General features: G+C 35.9%; 1 protein-coding gene and 1 long non-coding RNA gene across 3 annotated transcripts; both read right to left on the bottom strand.

The window, feature by feature from the left end:
* Positions 1-550: 550 nt before the first annotated feature.
* On the bottom strand, positions 551-2800 carry LOC122845622. Its single transcript, XR_006373089.1, has 3 exons — positions 2673-2800; positions 1561-1617; positions 551-1109 (listed from the first exon to the last, which is right to left on the bottom strand). It is a non-coding gene; the product is annotated as an uncharacterized LOC122845622 (long non-coding RNA).
* Positions 2801-4242: 1442 nt separating this feature from the next.
* On the bottom strand, positions 4243-13658 carry mocs1 (molybdenum cofactor synthesis 1). Of its 2 annotated transcripts, none has more exons than XM_044141902.1 (11): positions 13383-13658; positions 12484-12595; positions 11344-11511; positions 9456-9620; positions 8051-8112; positions 7207-7318; positions 6951-7063; positions 6394-6504; positions 6140-6260; positions 6010-6057; positions 4243-5899 (listed from the first exon to the last, which is right to left on the bottom strand). In XM_044141902.1, exons 1-11 carry the CDS (start codon positions 13557-13559, stop codon positions 4902-4904), a joined length of 2187 nt encoding a protein of 728 aa, XP_043997837.1. In that variant the 5' UTR covers positions 13560-13658; the 3' UTR covers positions 4243-4901. The 2 variants fall into 2 exon arrangements, with proteins under 2 accessions (XP_043997837.1, XP_043997839.1); XM_044141904.1 differs by having other exon boundaries at positions 5759-5899; positions 5995-6057; positions 13383-13657.
* Positions 13659-27054: the final 13396 nt, after the last annotated feature.

The following is a 27054-nucleotide window of genomic DNA, read 5'->3' as shown; positions in this document are numbered from 1 at the left end:
GTACACATTTTCATAGGTCAACTAGCTGTAATCATTGATTATTTATTTTTTTAATTAATTTATTTTTTCATAAAAGAAACATTCCTAGATCTCTAAAACTTTACCCAGGTTGACCTAGAGTTGCCTCACTCTTAAGCTGCGTGTCTTCCATCTCTGTTGTTTGTGGAGTGACGGTATGCAAAACTCAAAGCCATTTACATAGATAAACAAATAACATTAAGAGAGAAAGAATTCTTGAACATTTATGGTTTCATTGAAATGTATATGAAAGAAAAAAAACATTTTTTATTTATTTAAACTAATTAATTGCATTTTGCTGAAGACAGTAACTAGATCTCAATTATTCAGTTTTTTTATTATTTTTTACATAAAGAGATGACAAAAAAAACACTTCCATCTCAATTAGTTAAATCATTTCAAATGTGACTATTGAATTTATATAAAAAGAAAAAGACCTTGTCACAATTTAAAAAATCATTAGATTTAGCAGTTTTCTTATTATATTAAAAATTTAAACATGTCTTAAACATGTTTAAGATGTTCCAAAAAATTTTTTAACATAAAACGTCCTCCAGAATCAGTACTTTGTTTTTTGTTTTTTTTCTTCAAAACCTTCCATTTACCTTAAGCAGGGTAATCAAATACACTCAGAGCGACAAAGGTGGCTGTAAAAGAAAAGAAGACTTCTGCAGGGATTTTTATTATTTCAAATATTGGAATAAAATTAAACACAACTTCTGCAGCCAATAATGCAAAGATTACTGCAAGTTGGCCCACCACCCTAAGGATGAGCGCTCCAAACAGTGGACTGAAGACCAAACTTGTGCTGCTGGAAGACGTGGCATTGAGGAGAACACTAACTAAAGATATCAAAACTAGATCAACCAGAAAAGAAATCCATGAACCTAGTATGAGAGTTAGAGTTGAAGATAAAACTGCACAAGTAATGTGGACCTCAAATGGCATTTTTGTGTTGATGTCAGCTGTAAGGCTTTCTGTTTGTGTTCTGGAGAAATGTCCTGTGGAATCTGGAGCAAGGTAAAACAAATCACGCAGGAGGTGGATGAAGGTGGACAATAAGAAAGCTTTTGGAGAGTTTCTAAGACTTGCTGTTGAGAGAAAAAAAAATAACATAGTAATTGTTAGACTTTATCTATGAGAATGTTTAATATGGAAAAAAAATATTTATTTTTCACTAAATCTATTTTGCTTTTCAGACTAAAACAAGTTACCAACACATATAACCCAAACATGGTCATCAATAGAACAATGACCTGCAACAGAATGGCTGAGAAATAAAATAATTGTGGTTACCCAAGTATAGATGTGCATAAATATCTAAACATCTCATTGAAGTGAATACATGAGAAATATGAGAGACAATCCCTTAAAAATATTTACAAATTTAAGTTATTGCTTCTAAAATGGGTTCTTCAGTGTATTGGAAAATGGCACTGACTACATTTTTCCCTTCACTGTATATTTTTATGTCGTAGGTGGCATAGTGTGTGTCAGGTTAATAGTTTTGTGTGTCTTATGTCAGTTCTGTAATGGACTCACCAAAACTGCCTCAGTTTCTTCTCATGTGGAGGAGCAGAATCGTCCCAAGACACGTCCCTGAACATGATATGAAGAAAATATTAGAAGATATGTTTGATGCACATCAGACTGTGTATCTGCCTTAGGTATCTTTGCTCTTTAAATTGTTCTGCAGATTTTGCTCTTTTGTCCATACCTTGTGCAAAGCAGTTTAGCTGAATTTAATATTTCTTGAAAACATATCAATTAATCCCTTTTGTCATAAACAAGATAAACATTAGAACAAAGGTTGTCTGAGAAAATGAGGGTAATAATGGTGTTTGGAGTTAAATATGGGGCTCACTTCAGGCGATCTACAATGCAGATCAATAATTTGAGTATTTTTCCTCACTTCAGAAAATGAAACTCATTTATTCATTGCAGGTAGAGTGAAACATGGATGATTATGGCTGCTGTAGCTACAGAGACTGAAACCTTCCAAAAAAAATATTGTGCAAGAAAATGTCAACAATGTGAAAAATTAGAGCATATTGTTAAAGTTGAGTGGAGAGAAAACGTGTAGCAGTGAAAAGGATTGACCGACCTTGAGAGGATAAAAAAAATCCATTAAAGAATTTGGGAAAACTGAACAAGATGTCAGAGGCATCTATTGCATTTCATTTGGAAATCAAGGTCAAAGAATTCTGGAGGGAGAGTAGAGAGTCACAAAATCAGTGTTGACTAAACATCAGTGTGAAGTTTTCACAATTAGAGAATATTTTGAAGTGCCATTTCATCTGATGGAGTTAGGCCACTGTGTTTTCTGAATTCTATAGTCAATCTCTTGTTTCTTTAATATTTTCATTAGCAGAGACACCAAATTTCATTAGCTGGAAGCCATAATCATCAAATTTTCAAGAGGCTACAAATATTTCACTCTTTGTGTAATGGATATATATATATATATATATATATATATATATATATATATATATATATATATATATATATATATATATATATATATATATATTACTTTCACTTTCTGAAATGAGTGACAAAAAAAATAAATTTTTTATAGAATGATGTGTACAATCAATCAGCTGCAGAATCCCAAAAACAATGAAACATTTATTAAAATTATATTTACATACCTGAATAAAGATGCAAAAGGTGTTTCAAAACAGTGATCAACAGCGCCACTTGTCTCTTTCTGTCCTGTTTAGATTCACAGTTTGGCTGTTTGTTGACCAGCAGCCATCTTCATTCTGTAAGTACCAATGTTTAGTCTGACTTGACACTAAAAACATAAAACATGGACAGCTGTAATCCATCTGTCTTTATCTTTTAAATCACGGCTGAATGTGGTTTGTCAACACAGACTGTCTGGTGACTAATACCTGCAGCGATGTCAAGTATTTCTGTTCTTTGCTTCTTCAAAGAACCAATGTGGTTTATATAAAAAGCCTGGTCTTTTTATATAAAAAAGATTTTTGAAAAAGCCTTTTTTTAATACCAAACATTTTCTGTTTTATGAATGACATCTCTCCGGCCAATTATTCATCTTAATTTGAAAGGGAATTATTTAAATCCCTGTCTGTAATCTCAAGTTTTACCATAAAAAATAAGTCAAGTTAACCATTAAAGAAACATTTTTATTTTGAATTAAACCAAAATGGTCAGCTGAGGAGAAGCTAAAAATCAATGTGACATCTTGTGATGCAGGTGTTTTGCTTCGGAAACGTTTAGTCATGAAGCAGAATGACATCAACAAATTCTTAAAATTTTCTGGACACGTTATGCAAGCATTTGTGATCTAATCAGTTTCTTTTTATGTTACATGTAGCCTGATCTGTACTATGGAGTGGTAAGATAAAACAAGGGGACACCCAGGTTTTATTTTCGTTTTAATCAAAGGTTAACATAAACAAAACCTAGGGATGGTTAGAAATAATAGAAAGTGTCCAAGAACACGGGGAAATATCTGCAACAGGTGGGACACCAGCTGCTGAGAACCAGATCTGCACAACTTTGAATAGAACATACTTTAATTTTTTTTTAAAGAGTCACTTTGTTTTCTCTTTTTTGACTAAATTAAAATGAGTCTCATTTTCATTTTTCTATTTTATGCCTGGAATTTATTATGTCAGCATTTAAAGATAGAGAAGAAAAAAAGTCATTTCAAATAAGCTGAATCTTAATTTGGTTTGGCTTGTATGAATGGGTTATTTCTGAGTGGGTTATTTCTACAATTATATTAAAACAATCAATAGTAAAGAACGCCTGTAGAGATGTGTAGAATGACAAGGACCCATTTTAAGGCTTTAAGATAAAAAGAAAAACAGCTCCCAGAAAATTGGCGAGCAGCTTTGTTTGATATCATCCAGTATGACACAAATATTTATAAATCAGAATCATGTTTTATTAAATTAGTTCAACATGTTAGCACCATCATTAGTCCAAATGATGATTGTTTCATGCAATATCTGTAAAGTTTTTGGATTAAAAATATAACTTATATTTTAACTGACATAAAACTCAGTTTGTTTACTTGTTACGTCATATTAAATCATGTTCTAGATTCAAACTGGGTGAAATAATTTTTCACAGAGTCCCATAGTGTCTACACAAAACAAAATATTGTGCTATAAACGTCCAATAAGTTCCCAGAAACTTGTCTGCATATTTTTGTAAAAACTTTAAAAACTATAAGGACATTTGAGGTCAGTGAATACAACTTTTTATTATGACAAAAGAAACTAATGCTCACACCATAGTGAAGATCACCATTGTCTTATGTAAAACCCATTAAAAAGTGGACTGCAGAACTCATGTCAAGTACAAAAATGCAAAAATTAATTTTATAAAGTAAGATAATGAAACGTTAGGCTGCATTAAAGATAATAAACTGTTAAAAAAAATCATTCATGGTGTTGTCAGGAGCAACAATGCAATTCAGATATGGTGTGAAATATAACTTCAGATAATTAAAGACATTCAGAATGTAAACATCATCAACATTCAGTTAGTTAACTGAGAAACATACATTTAGGTTTGTAGCGTCTGTAGACCGAAAGAGGAAAAAATAAGCTCATGTATGACACTGATAGTTTTTACTAAACATAATTTAAATGAAGAATGAACACTGTTTTGCTAAAAAGCCAGAGAGCCGTTTTCTCTGTTAGATCCTACAGATTTTAAGACCTGACTACTTCACAGGCAGGTTCAGAGTTAAAAATTTGTACTCAAATGTCCAGAAAGAAAATCTAATTGTTTTTGGATAAATATGGAATTTTGTGATTGTGTAGAAGCCCGAGTTATTGGTACACATTTGGGTTTGCAGAGAGGGACTTTCTTCATCTTGCAGTTCAGTTTTCCTGTGTTCATCGACTGTGAAAGTCTCTCTTCCCACCCGTCTTGCTGAGCAGTTTCACATCTGTGATGACAATTTCGTGGCTCACAGCCTTACACATATCATAGACCGTAAGCGCTGCCACAGAGGCAGCCGTCAGCGCCTCCATCTCCACCCCCGTCCTGCTGGTGGTATGACATGTTGCAGTGATAATAACAGAGCAGTGCAGCTCATCCAGCTGAAATGAGATGGAGGCGTGGTCCAGAGGGAGCGGGTGGCAAAGAGGGATGAGGGTAGAGGTCTGTTTTGAAGCCATGATGCCGGCCAGCTGAGCCACAGTTAAAGCATCACCTTTGGCCAGCTGGTTGTCCCGAAGGAGGCGGAAAGCGACAGCGCCCAGGATGACGGTGGCACCGGCTGTGGCTGTTCGACCTGTGGGACGCTTCCCCCCAACGTCCACCATTGCTGCTCGGCCCTGGGCGTCTGTGTGCGTCAGCTGGGGTTTAGCGCTACTGGGACTGTCTAAGGCTGATGGGGTCTTATGCGTGTGGTCTTCACCAGAACTCTGACTGTGAAACAACCTGACACTTAGATTTTTCTGGTTCAGTTTGGCCTTCAGTGTGCAAAAAGAAGAAAGGGACCGACTCCTTGGGTTGTTAGGAACACTGGATTGTGCGTACCTGAGGGGGTCTTCATTAATGAAGTTCATATTTGTGCGTTTCTTAGTGTGATGACTGGTGAAAATGAGATCGTAATTATAGTCCGAGTGAAGCGGCGTCACATTGTGGCACTTCTCTTTGCTACTATGGGTCTTAATGAGTGAACCGCCACTCACTAAGGACTTAAAGCAGCAACTAAAGGCTGTCTGTGTTGAAGCAGTGCAGCCAGGAAGGCACAGAAACTCAAACTCCTTACGAGACTCGTCAGAAGACGCAGTCAGATAAAGAAATGGGTCACGTTTTAGCTTGGTAAAGATGAATGAAGCCCTTTGTCGGTTTTCTGGCCTTGTGAGAAACATCTCAGAGAAATCTGTAACACCAAAAACAGAAAACAAGACAAGAGAAATTTTAAATAGAATAATTCCTGAGCAAAAAAGCGAAAGAACAAAAAAACTGATTACGTACAGCTGAGTCACCCACCAATGAGCACCATAGGTCTGTTCTTCATCTGAGAGATACTGAACATGCCTGAAGAAAAAAAACAAATGAATTACCTCCTAGATAAATGTATTAACTGGTAACTATCACACAACGCTGAGTGGGTGTTGACCTGCATGTTGCTTCTTCTTCCTGCCCACAGCAGCTCCGATGATTTGCAGCAGCTCCTCATCAGATGCTCCAGAACGGAGAATATCTCTGAGAGACACTTCAGAGTTACCAAACAAACACACCTGAGAATTAAAGAGGAAAGCCAATCAAAAACAACAACATATAGAGTCTTAATCTTAGCCATGACTTCTGGCTTTCAGTTTATGCTTTTTATGAAAGACATGTTTGAGAAAATTTGACAAAGTCAACCTTTACCTTGAGGTTTCCATCTGCAGTGATGCGCAAACGGTTACAGGAGCCACAGAAATTGTCTGACATGGAAGTAATGAAGCCCAGCTGACCTTTGAAACCAGGGACTTTAAAAGTCTGAAAGCAGAAAGAAGTGTTGAAAAGATTTCAGGGAATAAATTTAGTGATTATGTAATAAAACTGTCATAGTTCAAATGGACAGTTAGTGTACCTTATCCTCAGCTCTGCTCCTAAACATTACCGACTTAAGAATCCAATGAGAGTTCTCATAGGACTCTTAAGTCTGTAAGACTGATCAATAGCATAAATTGCAAACCCCTTAGGTTTAATTTACACAAGCAAAACAAAAAGAAGTCACGGGAACTGAACTGCATCTTGAAATTTTTGTATCACTTCCCTTATACACTATTTAGTACATAATTGTGATACGGAACTATATATAAAATCTCAATAATATACATTTAAGTTTGTTGTTGTATCATGACAATTTTAAAAAGTTTAAGAAGTGTGAAATCCCTTGTTGTATATAAAAATGATGTTCCATCAGAAGTGGAGAACCTGACCTTGGCAGTGTCAGCAGGTCCAGACTGAAGCCGTTCCAGATTGGGCCACTGCTGTCTGATCTGGTCCAGCATCTCCTGGTAACTCACCATCTTCTTAAAGTTCCACTTGTTTCCTGCAGAGACCAGAGGAAGCCATGCTGAATTTGTTCAATGGATTTGTGCGTGAAAAAAATATCTACAACAGAAACTTCTTTCACATGAAGATACACGCCTCCCTGACCTGATCAGAGTCATTTTGTCAGAAGAAAATACTCACCATCGAATGGCATATACTCAATGAAGCGGACCTCCAGAGGCTTCTTCTCTGTGAGTCGCACAAAATCTAAGAGTTCATCCTCATTCAGGCCTCTCATCACCACACAGTTGATCTGTAGATGGCAGCACACAACAATAGACCAAGGTTATATAACCATAAAAATGTTAAATACAAAGCCTCAAAGTGGGAGGAGATGTTTTCAGTGGAGTAAAAAGAGGCTGAAAGGTCTGTAATCAACTGTTTGACATGTTGACAATAGATTGGGAGGATTTAGAGTAACTGCAGTTCTCTGATTGGACAGTAGATGTCACTCTAATGAAGTTTTTAAGATGACTGAAATCATGAAAGCTACCCAGTTTGGGCTAAGCATTTTAATTACTCATCTGTATGTAGACTAGTTAAGTTTAGGCCAGTAACTGATAAATGATGATCAACACACATCTGCCAAGTGCAAAATTTACTTGTTTTTCATACTTTAATGAATGGCTATGAGAACTGGGTCCAGTGAAACAAAGTCGTAGGAAGCTGAATGTTAGATCCCCCAATGAAGTAAAAATTATAAAAATGCTTCAGTTTTACTTTATATAAATTGTCATCAGTACAAATAATTATGGCACCAGTTATGTTATTATTATTATAGTATTATTTCTAACTGTGAGATTAATTTTATGACATAACTTAACTCAAATAATAATAATTAAAAAAAATTTATCACTTTTGAGTATTATAATGTTTCTGTGGTAAAAGTGGAATTTTCTGAAGCTTTTTATACATATTTACAAGAAGTGTGATCATAAAGAGTAATTTAAGAATTGTATGATTATTCCTTAAGTTAGAAACAAACCTTGACTGGATTGTAGCCCAATTCAACCGCTTTGTCAATGCTCTCCATGACTTTATGAAAACCTGAGGAAAAAGAAAAAGCCAGGAAATGTCAACAAAAGTTAAGGGCACTGTTAATAAAGAAGTTACTGAAATCAATACAAAATTAAATAATAAGTAATACTTCCTACAACGTATTCTACTTTAGCTTTAAAGGCTTTCTTTGTTCATAACTTCAAGTGTAAAAACATCAGCATCCAATCCCTCTGCAGTAGTGTGGAGGAAAAATCTGTATGACAACAGATCAGGCTGAGACTCTGGCAAATGGCAAAGAGCAAAGCTTTATTTCGTCTGCAGACGGAGAACACACATAGCAGCAAGATGCACTGAGTTCTGATTTGGAGCTGCAAGCCCTCACAATATATAGAACTCATGTTACACAATGTAGTCATTACAGTTTCAGTTGAACAATATACAAGCCACGTAACCACACTGGAGGGTCAATTAACTCCTTGGATGATAAACATCTTCTTGTTCAAGTATGTGAGTTTCCAAAAATCAGGTTTACTAATGGAACAATTTTGCATAACAAGAACATTGTCAAACCAGAACTCTGAACTGGTGATTTTCCATAGAGAAACTTCTTAAGACTCTAGGCTTATTCCATCACACTATATCTATCTAAACTATCTGTTCTTTTCTGTTAACAAATACTAACTCTTGTTGTGGTATGTATGGTGAAGCATTATCGCTATTAGCCTGCTGCAATTCCTGCAGGGAGAGGTCAACAGAAAAGTTTATCTAACTGGTTCTACAGACTCTCTAGCCTCATACTCTAACAGATTGAACAAAACTAATGTGGTTAAATAAGTAAAAGAATTAAATAAATTTATTAAGAGATAGAAAAAGATCTGCCTGAATGAATCCCCAAAGGTACTTTGTCTTCAGACACAGAGAGTCGGCTGGTTATGGACATAAAAAGAAAGAGTGGCATCAGTCTCCATAACAACCAGCTGTCTCTAGTTAATATCATTCCCAAATATGTCTTTTAATTAGAGGAGACCAAGATTAAGGGTTTCTGGCATGTGAATCTGGCATGTAGGATAAATATGAATCTGAGGAAAAGTTCCTCATCCCAAATACGAAGTATGGTGGAGGATCTATGATGCTGTGGGCCTGATTCTCTATCTCAGGTTTTATTTACAATATCCCTTTCTCTTTCTAACACAACTGTGTTAAATTTCACAGGAGACAAGTAAAAGCTGTTCTATGGGTAAAAGATGAATGAACAAAGTATTAATAGCACTGATGCCAACAATAATGAAAAGAAAATTCTGCAAATAAACAACAGTTTATTGTACCATGCGTTTGCTAGGGGTGTCTGGGTGCACTTCAACAGTCATTACAGGTGAAATCTTTATCCTCACCTTTTCGCCTGACTACAAACTCAAATTTTGCTGGAACCAAAGAGTCGAGGCTGATGTTAATCAGGTCCAGTCCAGCATCTTTCAGCTTCGGCAAAAGTCGGGATAAGTTAATGCCGTTGGTTGTAACTGCAACAGTTTTCAGACCCACTAGCTTTTTCAGTTCAGCTGCAGAATAAAAAAGCAAAAGAGAAAGATGAAAGAGTGAAGAAAAATGTATCCTATAAGCCAAACCAAAAAAAACAAATTGTTGTGGTTTAATCTCAAACACAAATAATTGTGATATCTTTAATACCTCTTGAAAAAAGCATAGGATTTAAATTTAAACTGTTCTCCAAAACACATTACTCAGCATTTTGTAGGACTTCATTCTACAAAACACTACAGAGCTCACAAAATACTCAGAACTTATTACTGTTGCAATTGAAATAATCATGTTGAGAAATTGTAATAAAGTAATGGCATCTACTTGTTTTACACTTGGGTTTCTGCTTTGCGACAAGAAAGCTTTGGATGACAGCGACAGCAGAATGGCCCGTGGTTCTAACTTAAATACATCAACTATTAAATTTAATTCAAATGCAGCAAAAACCTTACATAGACTGATGACATAAGTCTCTCTTAAGAGTCTCAAATTGATTGTTTTTGAGACTCCTGGATCTTTCTTTCATATTTTATAATCTGTGCTCATCATTTTTAGCCAAATATCTCTTTTAAAAAAAAAACACACAATTAAAGGCAAAAACATAATGTTCTGCAGAAAAGCAGTGGACTAAAAGGTTAATGTTAATTTTCCACTGGATTAGAGCTTAAAAAGAGTCGCCTGACATCCCACTGGTCACCTGACCCATCACACTGCAGTATGTGTTTATCTTTATGCTGCAGCCCTTAGCGCAACATAAAGGGCTGCACTAAGCCTTTATGTGATTGTGCTGTTAAAAGTATAAAGGTGGCTCACAGAGCAGAGGTTGATGACATAAAAACATTAATTTACAAACGAGGCTGTAAAATTAAAGCAAAGATAACCAGTCATTAAACTGAACCGACAGTCGCAATGTGACAATTACGTTCACTTCCACAAACTTTTGTTTCAACCTGAAGGAATGCAGCAAAAATCTGTTTAGTTCTGGCGCAGTCAGCTGGGCTGGCCCATGAGCCACCGTCTGAGAGGACTGTCACAACATCCATCTGATCATTCATAAAGCTATATAAACAACCCTGTGTTCAGCAGAAGCTTTCAGAGTTATCAGTGAGAGAAACAAAAAAGGCCTCTTCGAAGGAATGTGTGTACTACTTAAGAAATAATTCATTTAGATCACTAAAATAAGTTTAACTGTAAGAACAAATCTAAGCACAGTTTCAGGACATTTTGGAGAAGCAGAACATCTTGCATTTTGCATTTTAATCTTCCTGCTGCTAAGCCTTGAGCTTGTTATCTCAGCAGGAGGAACGTTTATGAGAGTGTTATCTATTGTTCATTCTTTTGATCTGACAAAGATCATGGTTTCATAAATATTGTTTATAATTAATAAATCTGAGCAGAAAGGAGTCACAAAGAAAAGTCTTCTGTTCATTCTTGCTTATAGCTTCTGACATCCTAAGCCCCCATCTTTGTATTGTGCTCATTTTGACATATTATATTCAAATGTTTCAACGAATTTCATTGGGATTTTATCTGACAAACCGACCAAAAAGTAGAGCTTTAATGTTAAATGGGTAAGAAACTAAATTCATCTACTTAAAATGTGGTGTGTATTTTTATCCTAGCAATTTTTTTTTCACTTCCCAATTATGCAGTAAGTTGTTAGTTTAGCACATAAAAATCTAAATAAAACACCATTCCATTTGTGAGAAAGTGTGAACATGTTCAAGATCCATGAGTGTTTCTTACCAATGATATCCAGAACATCGGGTCTGATGAGAGGCTCCCCTCCAGTGAGTCGGATTTTATCCACTCCCTCTCGGACAAAGAGCTGAGCGAGGGTTAGCACCTCTGAGGTGGAGAGCAGCTGGGCCCGCGGCGTGAGCTTCACTCCCTCCTCTGGCATGCAATACTGACCTGAGCGACAGGAACATCCAACATGTGAGCTAAATAAAAACACGTCATTAGAGACACAAAACATGAAGGAGGAAAAAAAAAAAATGAATAGAGTAATGGGTTTCGTGAAGTACTAGGACGAGCTTAAAAGTCAACATTTTGTAACATGAACATCATTTATTAGACAGGCCATTTTAATGATAAGATTAGTCAAAAATCTAAATGTGTGCAAACTACATAATCAAAATCATTTAATTATTTAGAAGTACAATTTTAACCCTTTAAATGTAGCCCTACAAAAAATATAAGTTGCCCACGACAGTTCTGATAATCCATTCTTGTACTACAAATATTTGCTTATTTATCTAATTTGCGTTTTTTGTTGATTGAAACAGATTTTATCTTAATAGGTTTGTTTAGAAAACTGACTATTTCAGTTTGTTGCTTTCATTTAAAGCAATAGTTAGGAATGTATTTATTTTAAGACAGAACCAAAACATTATTGACATATTTTGTTCAAGCACAGTGGACCAAAATACTGGAAAAAAAAACAAAAACACTAAGATCAATTTAAAACTTGGAGGTCTTGGGAGGAACAAAACAGAAACCATCGAAGTTACATCCTTTTATTATGAAAAATTAGTAAAAAGGGTATTATATTCTGTGAAACAAACACCTGAAAACTACAATGAACCTTAAAAGATGCCAACATGTAGGCTTACATTTTTGCAAGCATTGATAAGTGAAATGGAAAAAACTTTTGACAACGATGGTTGTGAAAGTTCTTCTGATCTTTGTTGCTTCTTCAGCTAGGAGAAAAGTTCATCAGATCCACCACAATAAGCCATTATAATTTAGAGTTAAAGATAACACAACAAATGTAATCGATATGTTTTATTATTTTAGCAGCAGACACACATTACCTTGTTTGTTGTGGTACATTTACTCAAGTTTATTATACAGTGGGTCTCATCTCAGCCCTAGTTTACTCACAGCGGAGGTTGCATTTCTCAGTCAGAGAGATGCGTAGATAGTTATGTCTGCGGTCAAAGCTGTCGGTCAAGAAAGCTGAAAACGGTAGGACCTTCTCATCTGTTAATCTCTCCTGGAAAAGAAAACCAGAAAAATAGATACTAATAAAAAAAAACTGTGTCTTTGAAACAGTATTGACAGTCAACTGTTTGTTCAGTTAATAGAAATAAACAACATTATTTGCTTCTATAAAGCTGGTGCAAACATTTTTCCAAATGATCCGTGGCCAGAACGTTACAGGCCGAAGGCCAGAATGTGTTACCCCATCAGATGGAACACAGATCTCATCAGAATCTGTACTCATGTGTGGCGTTGCGGCAGAGAAGCAGTGTTAAATGCAAAGCCTAACAAAAATCCCACTAAAAATAATCTTTTTATTTCCTAAATTAAAACGATTGCCAAAATAATCCAGTCCTATATTTTACAGTATTAAGCTGTCAGGTTAGCATGTTCATGTTACTCTAAGATAGATTTTGTTTAAGGTAATGTATTAAATCCAGAGTCATTGATTATTAACATGGATTTTGCTGCAGAAATAGAGAACTTTTCACAAAAAGGGAATCCATGTCATGAAAAGTAAAACAAACAATAATATGTTTATTTTTGCACATCTTTGTCATTTAGAATGCAGATCTTTGTTATTTGTAATATTAAATCACATGTATTTCTAGTCAGCATAGTGTTGGTTAATAATCAACCCGGAAAGATGGTCTGATTCAGGCCTCAACGAGAAGTCAGACTGCAGTTTCTTGACAACAACTTTGTCACCACACATCATTAGCCCGAACTGGAAAAACTCCAGGACCTGAACCTAGAACCCCAATTTTAACCTGCAGTCCGTATTCCAGCACCAGTCTTACCAATCTGGGTCTGGTCTGGAAGTTTGCAGCAGTCACTGAGGTATCACGGAGTTCAAGCTCATTCTCCTGGTGCGTAGCGCTGGAAAACAGCCGCTGGTCGCTTCTGTTGTGGCACCGAGCGAAGAATGTTCTGGTATTTCTCAAACTGAAGCAGATGCGCCATGTTACTGCAGCCATGTTAGTCTTGGTTTCTGACAGCTTGGACAACCAGTGGTAGTGAGCTTTTCTAGAAACATATCAGTTCACCCAAGAACACCGGGGGACTGTCAGGGGCGGAGACTCGTCAACCAATCATGTCAACAGGCGTAATCCCCGCTACATGCTGGGTAATGTAGTTCAGTAAGCTCCTTTAGATTGGATTACGGCAATCAAATCTACGTGGTGGTATTTGTATGTAGGGACCTTAGTAGTTTTACTTAAAAACGGACCACATATTTGAACCATGTAAACGAAGCAAAAATGTGTTTAAAAGAAAAAAATTTGTTATTGGTAAAACGTGTCTTATTGTGTTTGTTACAAACGGTGTGGGGTCTTATTAAAAATGCATTAGAATTGTGTCTATTGGATAAAAAGTATTTGTGTTTCCTTTTTTTTCTTCGTCCAGTGTTTGTATAAGAGAAAATCAACAATAAATTCAGTTTGTTTTGTTCAAATCACTTAAATTGTTGCACTAAATTAAAATGAATAAAGCATCGATAACCTCAAGTAAACCTCTAATGAGAACTGTACCTTTTGATGACTTTTACATCATTGTACATGATGTAAAAGTCTAAAATAAAATCCATAAAAACTTTGAGGACTAATTCGTCTTTTAGCCACTAGAGGGAAGTGCAATTTGAAAATATTTGTTCCTCTCTCTATTGGACATCACATTTTCAAAATCAATTACATCAAATAAATAAAATTAAACCTAAAATGCATCCACAGATGTTTACATTTACGGGATCGGTTGTAGTTTTGCTTAAATTCCGACATTCTTTGATTTTTTTATAAGTACATTTATTTTCTTTTTCTTTAGTTGTGGGTGTTATGTTTTAGTATTGTCTTGAAATACATCCCATCTTGGCCAGGGCATCTTTATGAATAAGATTAAAGGAAAAAATACAGATGAAAACAGTGGAAATAAGAAGGAAAGTACATTTACAGGCTACAAAATAACAAAAACAGAATCTCATTTGCAAATGCAATTGCAGAAATGTTATTTTTATCAGCTTTTATCCTGAAAACACACACACACACGCACACGCCCACACACACACAATTCTCGACATAACAAATAATGACCACTTCCAAAGGCTATAATCAGAAAAACAACTGCAGACTCCTGGTGGTTTCTGATGAGGTGTATTGTATTTAAGACTCCTTTTTTTTAAACTCAACGTTGTTCGTTTTTGGTATATATCTGTCTGAATAACTGCTAATGTCAACCCTGCAAGCTCATTGGTTACTTGTCTCTATAATATTTGTCATGTTGTTAATGAGAACTATTTACATAAGCGAACCCCACCAAAAAGTGAAAATATTGTGTTTTTCAGACATCTGCTCTTCTCACACAGTCAAAAATCTGCAAAAAGTCTGAAATATGCTGTAGTCCGGGTGAAGGAACATCTACAGAATAAACAACCTTGAACAGATTATCAGAATCAAAGTCAGAGTTTATTTCAAAAATAAATTCCTGTAATTTTAATATGAATTGAATGTCATTACTCATCCTGTTTCAGCAATCTGTCGCTATGATTGTGATTTAGCTTCACAGGTTAGCACTCTAAACCAAAATATGATCTTGGATTTTCTTTTTTTTTATAAATTTTGCTTAAAGCCATTTTGCAACACTCTCTTTATTGTGAATTCATGAAAAATGCTGAGCATGGAGAAAAAGCAGAATTAATGAGTCCCATTTAAAACTTGTTCCATTCTGCCTTAAGTCCTGCAAATAATGTAACAGAAGTTAAACTGTGATTTTATATCCAGAAAAAACATAATGAAGAAAGATTCTCTGCTTATTTTTGAAGCAAAGATAGATAAAACTTTACTCTTTGATCATCTGAAATTTAATTTTATTGTTCTTTTGACTCCTTCAGATTGGGAAAGTCTTACTGAAGTAAAAGTCAAGATATGACTTGAAAGATGTTAAAGGTAAAGGCAAGCACTTAATGAAAAACTTAGTACTTTGGCTGAGTAACCCGTACATAGCATAAGCTTGTGAAAAAAAGACAACTTATAAAACACCTATGCATGGAGAAATGTGAGAAACTATATTTAAGAGAAGAGAAATTGATTTTGAATGAGTTTAAGGACCTGGTCTCAACCATCTAAAAGCAACAGGCAGAGCACAGAAGAGGTGAAGACGAGACATCGACAGGGTGGTGCAATGGGTGAGAGTTAGGAGGGATCAGGGAAAGGAGACATAAAGGAGTGAAAGGAAAGATTTAAAAGACTTGCTTGTTCAGTAAAAATATGGTGGCAATAAGACAAAGACCGAAGGAGGAACTGCAGATAGCAGAGGTGGAAAAAGCCAACAACAATACTTAACAGAGGGTACTTTCCTGGAATTTGCAGGTTAATCCTCAGCACTAGATACTTTCCCTGATTTTTATTTTTTTTTTATTTTATTTTTTTCTGAGTTTGTTGAAAGTAATTTCACAGATTGAAATCTTACAAAGCTGAAATTTAAGTTGGAGGAAAATACTCTGCAAAACCATAACAATACCCATTTATTGGTAAAGTCTGGCTTGTTCTGGCTTTACTGCTCCTCCTCTTGTCTGAAACTGGTATGAGCTGAAACAGTTTTTGTGTGGGATGATCTGCTTCACCACCAGCTGGTGTAGATTAAGCATTGTTTATGGTCATTTATGTTTTTGTCTTCGATTTGTTTCTGTTAGCCTAGCAGACCTCAGCTACCTGCCTTCTGGTCACTCGTCTAACTCCCTCAGCATTGATAACCAAAGATTTTCAGCTGTTCTTTGAGAAATGTTTCCACTTCTTTGTTTGCTAGCAAACACAAAATTAAAAACTTTGTTTATTTGTTTTTTTTTACTGTTCATCACTGTATTATTTGCAGTAATTCTTGTTGGTTCGCAAGCTTGATTGTTTTGTCATTTGCCTGAGGTGGGTGTCTGCCGAGGTTCACACATGATTTTCTGTGCTCCAGCTGCCATGTTCATTCTTTCCTTCTCTCTTGTGAAAATCATTCATTTTAACTTTGGTAACCTTTAATTAAATAAATCCACAATTTTTTTTAATCTGTGTTGCTCTTCATAATTAAGTTATGACTTAGGCTGGAATAGTCCTTGATGGTTAAAAGCGGCTAGTTACATTTAGGTTGAATATTAAGTTTTTTGTTTTTTTTGGTTTTCTTTTACAAAACTTAGAATCACCAAGTTTTTATTTTATTTAACTGTTTGTTCTTCTTTGTGACCTTTTCCCCTTTGGTATTCAATTATTCTAATTTGATCTGTCTTTAACTCGTGTCTTGATAAGATCACTCCGAATATATGGTATTAAATACATACTTTTGACTCTTTGTGTTGAAGATTATGGTTGTTTTTTGCTTTTCTTCACTTTCATCCCTTCTCCTTTCCGTATTCAGCTTTGTCGGCTCCTTCAGTGTGTAAAACTGATTCTTCATGTTCATTGTGTTTTTTCCAGATTTATTCTTTTAATCCTTCTAAACTGAAGAATTAAAGATTTAGATGAGAACTGCCAGCTTCATGTGAACAAGAACGAGATGCTCACAGCTTCTCATGCAAAATCTCCGCGTTCAATTTTAAGATGCAGGTTTAACACAGTGCGTTAATTAATGCGGTGGAGGTTGGACACAAAGCCTTGTGACAACTACATCAGTGCATTTATTAGAGACAGCATAAATCTAAATAATATCATTAATTCTAATTCTTTAACAATCATGCAGTCAGTTTTTAATTCCAAATGTTTCTTTTTCACATCTACAGGAGTGTTGCAGTCTGAATGCACCCAAATCCAGCCTCAATATGAAGCATTCAGATCTTGTTGAATCCAGGAGAGCAGGTGCCAATCAAAGCCTCAATGAAAGAGCTCCACGTCTCCACGTTTCGCTCCACTCCCCAGTTCTTGGTGGATTTCTGCATGCCCGCCTGCTGGTACCACCCTCTGCGGTGGTACCAGCGGTGGTAATTATCCTGTCATGACACAGCAATTAAGCAGGGGTATTTAAAACTAGCGCAGCTCGTGGAAGTGATTCCTTAAATCACAGGTTTGCTTCGCACTCTCGTCCCTGCAGCACACTCTCTCCTGCTCTGTGTGGGAGTCATTTACTATTGCAAAAGAGGGAACATAAATTTGCATATGGCCAGCACCATGTGGTGTCACAGTCTTACAGCTAATTTCTAAAGGCTGTTATGTTCAGGGCGGTGTAACCGAAGGATTAAAAACATTAATGTCTAAATTCAGTTGTGTAAAGATAGAAAACCACAGAGGCATTCAAAACCTTGTAATTTAATGTGTCTTTAAACACATTTTGTTATAACTCTATTATTTTAATGTCCATTATGCCTTCAGCTGTAAGGTAAAAATGAGAGTTGCACCCTTTTCTGAGGTCAGACACTTTTTTGTAATATTCTCGTAATCAATATTGGCATATTGCTTACCAATAAAAACACAAATTTATACATGTATATGGAAACACCTTTCTCCATATCAACCAAGGGAATAATCTTCAGGAGAGCAGTGTTACTGCATCATTAATATTCATCTAAGAGTCTGTCTTTTGAGACAGAGTACAATGTATCAAAGGATTTAAACTTTGTAGCTTCTATCTCCATGGACTGGAACTTTATTGCTTTAGATATTTTAAATTTAGCCTAAATGTTCTATTCATCAAATGTCCTAAACATCCCATCCAAATGCCAAATTAATAATTCAACTGGCGTCAGTCTGACGCAGGTCTGAAGAAGATTGAGTGTTACCGAGTCAGTCAGACTGCTTCATATCTTTATGATTTTGTCTCCATGGAAATGATTCAAAGAAAGTTGAACACATGAGCTGATGAGATGAACTAGTGAAGTGAAGTAGGAGTTAATTGCAGATATCAAAGTAAAGAGAAGATGGAAAAAGTAATCCATAGAAACAACCACATCCTGTTAGAGCTGGAAGCTGCTTGTGGAGATAAAATGAAATCAGTGTGTTTTTTGGCTCAACTGACCTTTATTGACAGTTAAACAGGAAATGGACAAAGAAAAAAGGGTGGAAGACATGCAGCAAAGGTCTCTCATAGCTTGTGTCTCTACCCCAGCATGGAGTGGACCGCAGTAAATACACACTCGCTGCAGTGAATGAGAGCAATGCCTCACAGTTTGGCATGTTCAAACTGTTGCATGCATCACCTAACTGTCCATCGGATCAGATGCAAACAGATCCGATGTGTTTTGAGCCTATCAGGGTGATCAGAAACGGCTCTGCTCCCTGGCTCTGCAGAGCACATATATGTTCAGTGTCATGGTTGGGAACAGAAGCCACCAGAAAGACCATGTTGAGGACTACTTTATATGGCATTTGAGCACATTTTGTTGTAGACCTCTGCACTCAAAATATGACATGGATTGCTAAAAAGACAAGATGAACACAGTTTTTGTCTGAAATTGCACAAGAGACGAGATCACTGTTGTCAGTAAACAAATAGTGAATGAGTCCTTTTTACTTTCTTAGTATTGATCGTGCACTGACGGGGATCTAATGTGCAAAAAGCATGAAGCATAAAGCACTGAATACATCCTGAAGTAACTAAATGTGTGATATTTCCTCTCCACAAACCCCTGTGGGAAATATTTTGCCTTTTGCTTTTAAATCCTGTTTATGTCTGCTTCTCTAATTACGCAACAAACACAATTATTATTTCTCTGCAGCCCCTAACAACAATCAAATCCAGTATTAAATATTAAATCTTGCTGAAAAGAAAAGTAAATGTCTTTACAACTCTTTTGGTAGTAACAAGTTCCCTTTGCTGCTAAAAACAGCTCTAAAAAATATTTAACACCACATGGAGACTGAAATCTTTAAAATTTACAAGATTCAAATAAAAAATAAAAAAAAGTAAATATGATTGAAACCACTCAGGGTAAAATGTCCTATTTTTAATTTACAGCCTTCAAGAGCAGTTCAGTCTGTTAACATATATCAAAAACTGCTCCTCATAACGAAGGATGGTTTCTAAATTTGCTAATAGAAACAATCATATAACACTAAATTTAAAATAAAAGCTCTGACAGGCATTTTAAAACAACTGTGTCCAACCAGAACAGCTGTTTGGGTCATAAAGCCAATTATGTTTTGGAAACTAGGTAACCAGATAACTACCTGAGGGGAAAAGATGATATTTTCAAGGGAAACACCCAAAAACTGTTCTTCTGTCCAAAAAGCCAAACACAACATATGTGAGAGAGAATGCTCTATATACATGTTTCGTTGTTATTTTTGTTGTTGACGAAGCTTTTTCTTTTTAATGAGCTGAAATCCACAGATGATGCTCTTTATCTGCATATCAGGTGGAACTCTCCTGATTAGCCTCAGGGAGCCAGTTAAATCATTTCCGCCCTCAAGCAAGGCACTCATACAGGCTTCGGTGCGCCTGGCCCAGTAAGCAGGTGGTGCAGGTCTATGAGGCTGATCAGCCTTCCTGTTCTGTTTTCCACCAATCAGGTCTTGGCAGCACTGCAAGATTAATGCGTGCATCACTCTGAATCAGTGAAGGAGTTATTTAACCCATTCAGAAGGAAAAACTTGATGAAAAACGAAGGGATTATGCTTGTTCTTTCATTCATTATCAAGAAGCATAATGGCTCTGAAAACAGCTTTGTTTCTGGCCTTTTAAAGGAGGTAAAAAGCTCTTTTACTGAGTCAGATCCAACCAGCTCCATCCAGTTGTGTGTAAAGAGCAGCAGAGCAATTAAAGGTGCTTTTAGACTCTCCTGGCAAGCTTATACTTGCACATTCCTTTCTGTGCAGTTCAAAAACACATGTGAGCAAAGAGACCTATTCATATCTCTCTTTACAATTAGACTTGGTGAACTTTGTCCAAGGACTACAGGAAGAACAGACTGGCACCCTATGAGATGATCTCCATCATTTTAATGAGGGAAATTATTCTTTGGAAGCCAATTGTTGAACCGTCAAAGTTTTAGCCTTTTTGACTGTCATACACAGAGAACAAGGGACAAAAACATGACAACCAAGATGTCAAGATGGATGATGAATAAGACAATCTGATGTTTTTGACGTTGCATCTGTCTGGCTGACTAATGGCGCCATGTCACTGTCAAATCAACTCCCTTTACTTGCCCACTGAAATGGCTGTTTTTGAACTCTTACCACAAATAAGGAAAAAGTTAAGTTTAGTCTACGTGTGCATAATTTAAAAGAGTAGAAATATTACAGCGCTTGTGTGTGGGCGTAAGAGTAAAAAAATTATGTGTTACAAGATGTTTTTGTATGGAGTCAAGTGATATTTGGCTTTGATTCTGATGTGGTAAAAAAAAATCAGAGGTATAGAAAGAACATTGATCTTATGACTGAAACAGTTCGCTGTAACAGTCAAGCTAACAGATCTTTAACAGCACAGATTGGAAGGGAGTTTATGTGAAAATTCTGTACTGCAATTATTACAAAAGCATAATTTTGTGTGAATAAAACTAATGCTAAGCATGTGAACCAGAATGTGAATTATTGCCAAGTTTGAACTCTCATTGCAATAAGCCGACCTGAAGATAAGTCATATTTGTTGGAATACTTTATCAACTAACTTTTGTGATTGAATGTTACAATTTTAGTCAAAAAATATAATCATCATAGGAATGAGCATCATGTATAACTTGGGAGTGTTACATTAGTTTTTCAACTATTTCTTAAATGAATTTTACGCTAAGTAATGTCTCTGACCTTTGGTATTCTGTAGAAGGCCATGTTAAAAAAAATTTAATGTTAGCCTGATTTATCCACTCCAAAACCAGTTTGGATGTGTGTTTTGGATCCAGATGTTATATAATTTTAATAATCTTTACTAAAGACTCTTAAAAAAATTTACAATAACCAAACTCAAAAACCAACCAACTCTCACATCTATAATAATCTGGAGGCTAAAGAAATAACAGAGTCATTGCCAACAGTGAACATAGATTAACATTAATATGTATTAAAAAGGCACTGGCCAAACAAGAGGTGCATGTTCCTTAGTTAAAACATCACTTAACAACTCAACAGAAATTTGTAGAAATTTGGTGTGTCTGCTTGGACAAACCAAACACCCGTCCTGAAGTAAACTTCTACCCAGACAAGACAAAGGTTAAGGTATTTTTGTCACATTGACAGGTTTGTTTCTAGTAGTCATGCTTTTAAACATGGAGGATACATACAACAGATAACAAGCAAACTTGGGAGGGATGTATGATTTTGGTTATTAAAAGTAAAGGCTAATAATAAAATGGGAATTTAAAACAAAATAAGGAATTAACCTGTATGGAACACCATCAATGACAAAAATCAACACATAAAAATGTGAGAGCATAAACAAACACCCACCAATCACGACATGGTGAGATTTCATAAATCAATTTTTCAAGAGGATTAACAGCTTCATAGTTCACCAAAAGTAAAATCCAATGAGTGATAAACTAATGACAATCAGTACTTTACACTGCTGTTTTTCTTCAATTTTAACTTGCAATTCTCTGTTGACTTCACTCTTGAACTTCCAGACGCTTACACAGATTCTCTGCACAGGCAGTGTTTCTCTGTAGTTAATCCTCCAGGCATTTTGTTAATTCTCTCCCAGAGTGGGTGTTAGCCACAAGAGAAACTGGGACATAAAAATGTTCAGAAGCGAGAGGAAGAGAACAGCAAAACAACTCCAAGATAAGAGTGGTCTGGGAAGCAGGATTTTCCTAATTATGCAAATTGATTTCATCCATTGATTTTATAATCAAACCAACTTTCCCATGCAGCACAGAACAAATGTCATTATACAGTTTCATGGTCATTAAACTTGGATTTCATTTTTTCTCCAAAAGTTCCTCCAGCACTTTTTACAATTTTATGACTTGGCCTTTTTATGTAGTTTTTGCTGGTGTGCAGCCTTAAAAATGCAAGAGCAGAACATGAGCTGCTAACATAATTTTCTTGGATTTATTTTTATTTAAAAATACCATCTAATAAAAACAATAACAGTTGTAAAGATCATACCTTATGGATTTAAGCAAATGATCTCCAATAGAAATGAATGTAAAGACAACTTATTATGTGACTAATATTTTTCAAACATCAAAACTAATACCTAGAAAACAAGTTCTAGCCAAATTCATGCAGATGAAACTGATTTAACACTGATATAAGATCATAAGCCTAAAATATCAACTAGTATATTTACTAATCTCCTCTCTTTAGTACATCTGCTCCACACAGCAATAGTTTTAGCTTGTTGAAACATAGTCCATAGTCTATTCTAAGATTAGAGTGTCCTATGTGCCTCAGCAGTTTGAACCCATCCATCCATCCATCCATCCATCCATCCATCCATCCATCCATCCATCCATCCATCCATCCATTTTGTAACTCCCCTATCCCATGGTGGGGTCAGGAGGGGTGTCGGTGCCTATCTCCAGCTAACGTTCCAGCCGAGAAGCTGAGTACACACTGGACAGGTCGCCAGTCTGTCCCAGAGCAGTTTGAACCATCTCCCATATTTAAACTGTTTTTTGCTGGAGCTATTATTAACTTCTGCAGAGGTGAAGCACTTTCTGGTTCTCCAGGATTAATGAAAAGGTAGTCAGCATGTGAATAATTTAGGTTTGTCCTCTTTATTCATCTCCCTTTGGACACAAACCCACTTGTCCTTCAGTGCCCGTCTCTCCTAGATTAAATAAAAACATGTTTTTATTTCATCGCGAATCTACCGATGATTACCTTTTCTAAATGTTGAATAAGGGAAGAAATAATTTCCTAAATTTCTTAAATGTAAATCACACAAAAGAGTGCAAACTTGCAGTACAGCTTCTGCTTGTGGTTGATGAGAGAAACATCTTTTAAGTTTGGTTTCCAGAAGTAGTGCTTTGAACACTAAGTTGAAATAACTTCAGAACTGCTTTGACTGCATTTATGTAAGGAGACTTTAAATATATATCTTCATATAAAAAATGCTGCTCTGCAATAAAAGTAACGATCAAAGAAATTTAAAAGTCAGCGGATTTTTGGGTTTCCAGCTGCAGCATTTTAGTAATGTAAGCCTGCATTTATCTTCATTATTTCATCAGGAGGTACTGGAGAAAAAATCCTAAAAACCTAACAGTTATTTATATCAAAGAAAGATGTGTGAAAATCACACATAGTTAAACCATCTGAACAAATTTGTGTCTTGGCAGGATTTTGACCGTCACCAACTGTTATAAAACACTACAAGATCTATGAATCTTTTGCATGATCAGCACAAGACATCAGTATTTTTTTACTATTACTTTGTTTTTCAGATTTTCCTGTAGAGGTTATCTTCAACTGATAAACACATGAACACTTCTATTCCACTTAGTAATTTGTAGTTTGTGTCCAACCTTTAACAAGGCTTCGTTTCCCTCATTCTCTGGCTGTTTGGTTAGGAATAAATCATAAGAATAAATGCACTCACTAGAATATAAGTCACTAAGTTGTCATTTCAATCCAACCTGCCTAGTTAATTATTACCTGCCTGGGCTGAAGGAGCTGATCATTGTTTGACCCAAAAGTTTACAGTTTTAGAGTTTGCCTGGTTGTGTGTCTGGAGGAGATTTTAAAAGGTGACTTCACAAGACTAAAACAAGGCATTGCAGCCCAGAGAAGGAAACTTCAGGTCATTCCCTGCATTGCTAGAAGACAATCAAAATCTGAGAGAAAAGTCATTTTATTAGATGCCAAATTTATTTTTCCATTACGAAACAATCAGTCATTCATCGGAAAGTAAGATTTTCTCATTTATAGTTTGGATGTCATATTGAATGTCAATATAGAATGCAATTTATTTATTTATTTATCTATTTTAAGTTTATTTGGTAGGGACAGACACACATTGATATAGACAAACTGAAGAAAACAGCAGTCCCATGTTTGCGTCATAGTGCAATAGCAACAGCTAATTCGCAGCACTTGTCCCTAGATGGGCTTTTAAAAGGTACCTCTAAAAATTGAGTGATAATCATTTACAATATCACAACATAATGTTGACACCTCAAAATTGGATACAGTTCTGTTTTTGACATAACCAGAGTTGTGTTTTGTTTTTTAAATCATTCTATATAGCTGGCACTTATTTTTATTTAATGTATTTCTAGCTGTCAATAGGTGAGAGGCAGGGAACAAACAGGTCCCAGTCTATCACAGGGCAACACCAAGATGTTCTGATGAAACAACCAGGCACAAATGCTTACCCAATAGCAACAAAGAGACCAATTACATTAACATACATAAGGGGAGAACGCTTCAGAACCCAGTGTGTGTCTCAACATGTAAAACTCCATACATGGATCCCTGGCCAGGTTTCAAATACAGAACCTTCTTGTTGCAATCATCTGTGCTAGCAATTTCTCCGTTATGCAGCCCTTTACTAAAAAATAACTATTATTATTTCATGTGGTATTTCATGAAATACCACATGAAATGCACAATGTTTCTTCTTGAGAGACAGGACTTGCAGCAGAATCTGAAAAAGTAGTTGTGAAAGCCATTTACTGACCAGTACAGCCCTGACAATAGCTTTCAATAGAGTCCCACATTTTACTCATTCTCTCCTGGCTCTTGAACTCTTTTCAAGCTTTACCAACCATGTTCATATCTTTGAAGTCCTCCGAATTCATCATCTCCAGGATGAATTTTCTAAAATAGATTTTGTACTGCTATCCTGTCCTGGTCTTTGTGATGATGAGGCCATTTTCTTTTTTTTTTTCGACAAAAAAAAGCTTCTTGTTCTACTGGGGTGGATTCTTCTTATATGAAGATGATGCATCCCGCTCGGGGCTGTATTCTTCCACATATACTTCTTCTTATAAAGCTGCTATATTTCAAATCAAAAACACCTTGTTGGAGATGCACAGAAAAAATCTGCTCCACTTCTTTAAATATGCACAGAAAAAATTATGAGATGTTTAGTTGATCGTCTGCAGCAATTTTAGAGAATAGAAGTACTAGTGTCCTGTAATCTGATGGTTCTGTTTGAAATTGTTATGGTACTTTGATCTTTAAGAGTTGTGTAAGAGGTAGTAAACCCTCCCTGAGAAAATCATAGTTTTGTCTGAGCTTAATTACAAATGTTTATTTATTTATTCATTTTGTGGTTTGTATATTATGACTGGTGGTTTATAGCTTACATGTAAATGTGAATAAAAGAAATGTTTGTTGTTTTTTGTTTTTTTTTATCACAATTACTGGGAGTACTGGGTTCAAAATGCCTTCAGCTCATTTACACTGACATTTGAGTTACACTGCAAAGTCTCAAATACATACATCTGGACTTTTTCTTTCTCTTTTTATCAGTAGTCACGTTTGTCCTGTGGGTATGCTGTCACGTGTTATATCAGAGCTTTGCAGCAGTGAGTTATCGAGTGTTTTTAATGCAAGTGAAACCAAAACTGACCACCATCTACAAGTACACACTGCATTTCTGACAACAAACAATGTTTGAATGCTTTTATAATAATGCAGAAAAACTATTGAAGAGTTTTACTGCAGTATGTCAGGAGTAAAACTCTGACTTGTTATATCAGCTGCACATTTATTAACATAGACCATTGAACTGGAAACATTTTTTCTTTAGTAAGTTGCTTTCCTCAGTAAATAAAATGCTCCTGCTTAAATGAAAAAAATTCTAGCTCAGGCTTTGGGCCTCCAGAAACAAAACATCCTCTCAACCCAACATAAAAAAAAGAGAATAACATAATTCAAAGAACATATCAGGAAGGCACTCTCTATTCTCATTCTGTTTCAGATAATTCTCCATCACGCACATTGGAATAAGAAAATATAGAATGTGCCCACAGAGCTGCTATTTCTCATTTAAAAAATGAAAACTCCCTCCACCTTGTGGGAAAGACAAAGTTTCCTCTGAACCAGTTTTACTTTTGTGCGTCCCCCAGGCATTCAGAGTGCTGGAAAATGCAGCTTTGTACATTTACCTGAAAGCACACCACGGACTAAAATATTCCCATTTCTCCCCGAAGGAAAGATTTTTGCATTCTCGGAGCGGATCTGCTGCTGTGACATTTTAGGGAGCAATATGTCAGAAATGGATGGGAGTAAGATGCCAGCTCAACCATGTGATTGAGTTTCCCTCATGTCCTTGATGATATTTCACAAAGAGCACACCCAATAACAGTTTAGCTATAAAACGTCTTAAGCTTCTGTGGGGTAAGCTTAAGAAGTGGTGTTTGTCATGGCTCAGGGAATGCTAATTTTATATTACCAAAAAGTGATGAGAGATCAAGGGCCTCTCAGCAGGCTTATTTACCTGAGGATTATCAATCACAGAAATATTCATAAGAAAAGAAACAAAAGTGGGGAAACATTAAGTTGGAGCTGCTGTGTGGGAAGAATAAAAACAGATCATTGTTCTCGGGTGTTTTTTAAAACAGGAAACTACTAAAACATCATTTGCAATACAAACTACGCACATTGAGAGTATTGCTCAGTG

Source organism: Gambusia affinis, linkage group LG16 (genome assembly GCF_019740435.1).
Source record: "Gambusia affinis linkage group LG16, SWU_Gaff_1.0, whole genome shotgun sequence".
NCBI lineage: Eukaryota > Metazoa > Chordata > Actinopteri > Cyprinodontiformes > Poeciliidae > Gambusia > Gambusia affinis.
Note: the sequence above shows the minus strand (reverse complement) of the source record. Positions and strands in the feature narration are given on the sequence as shown.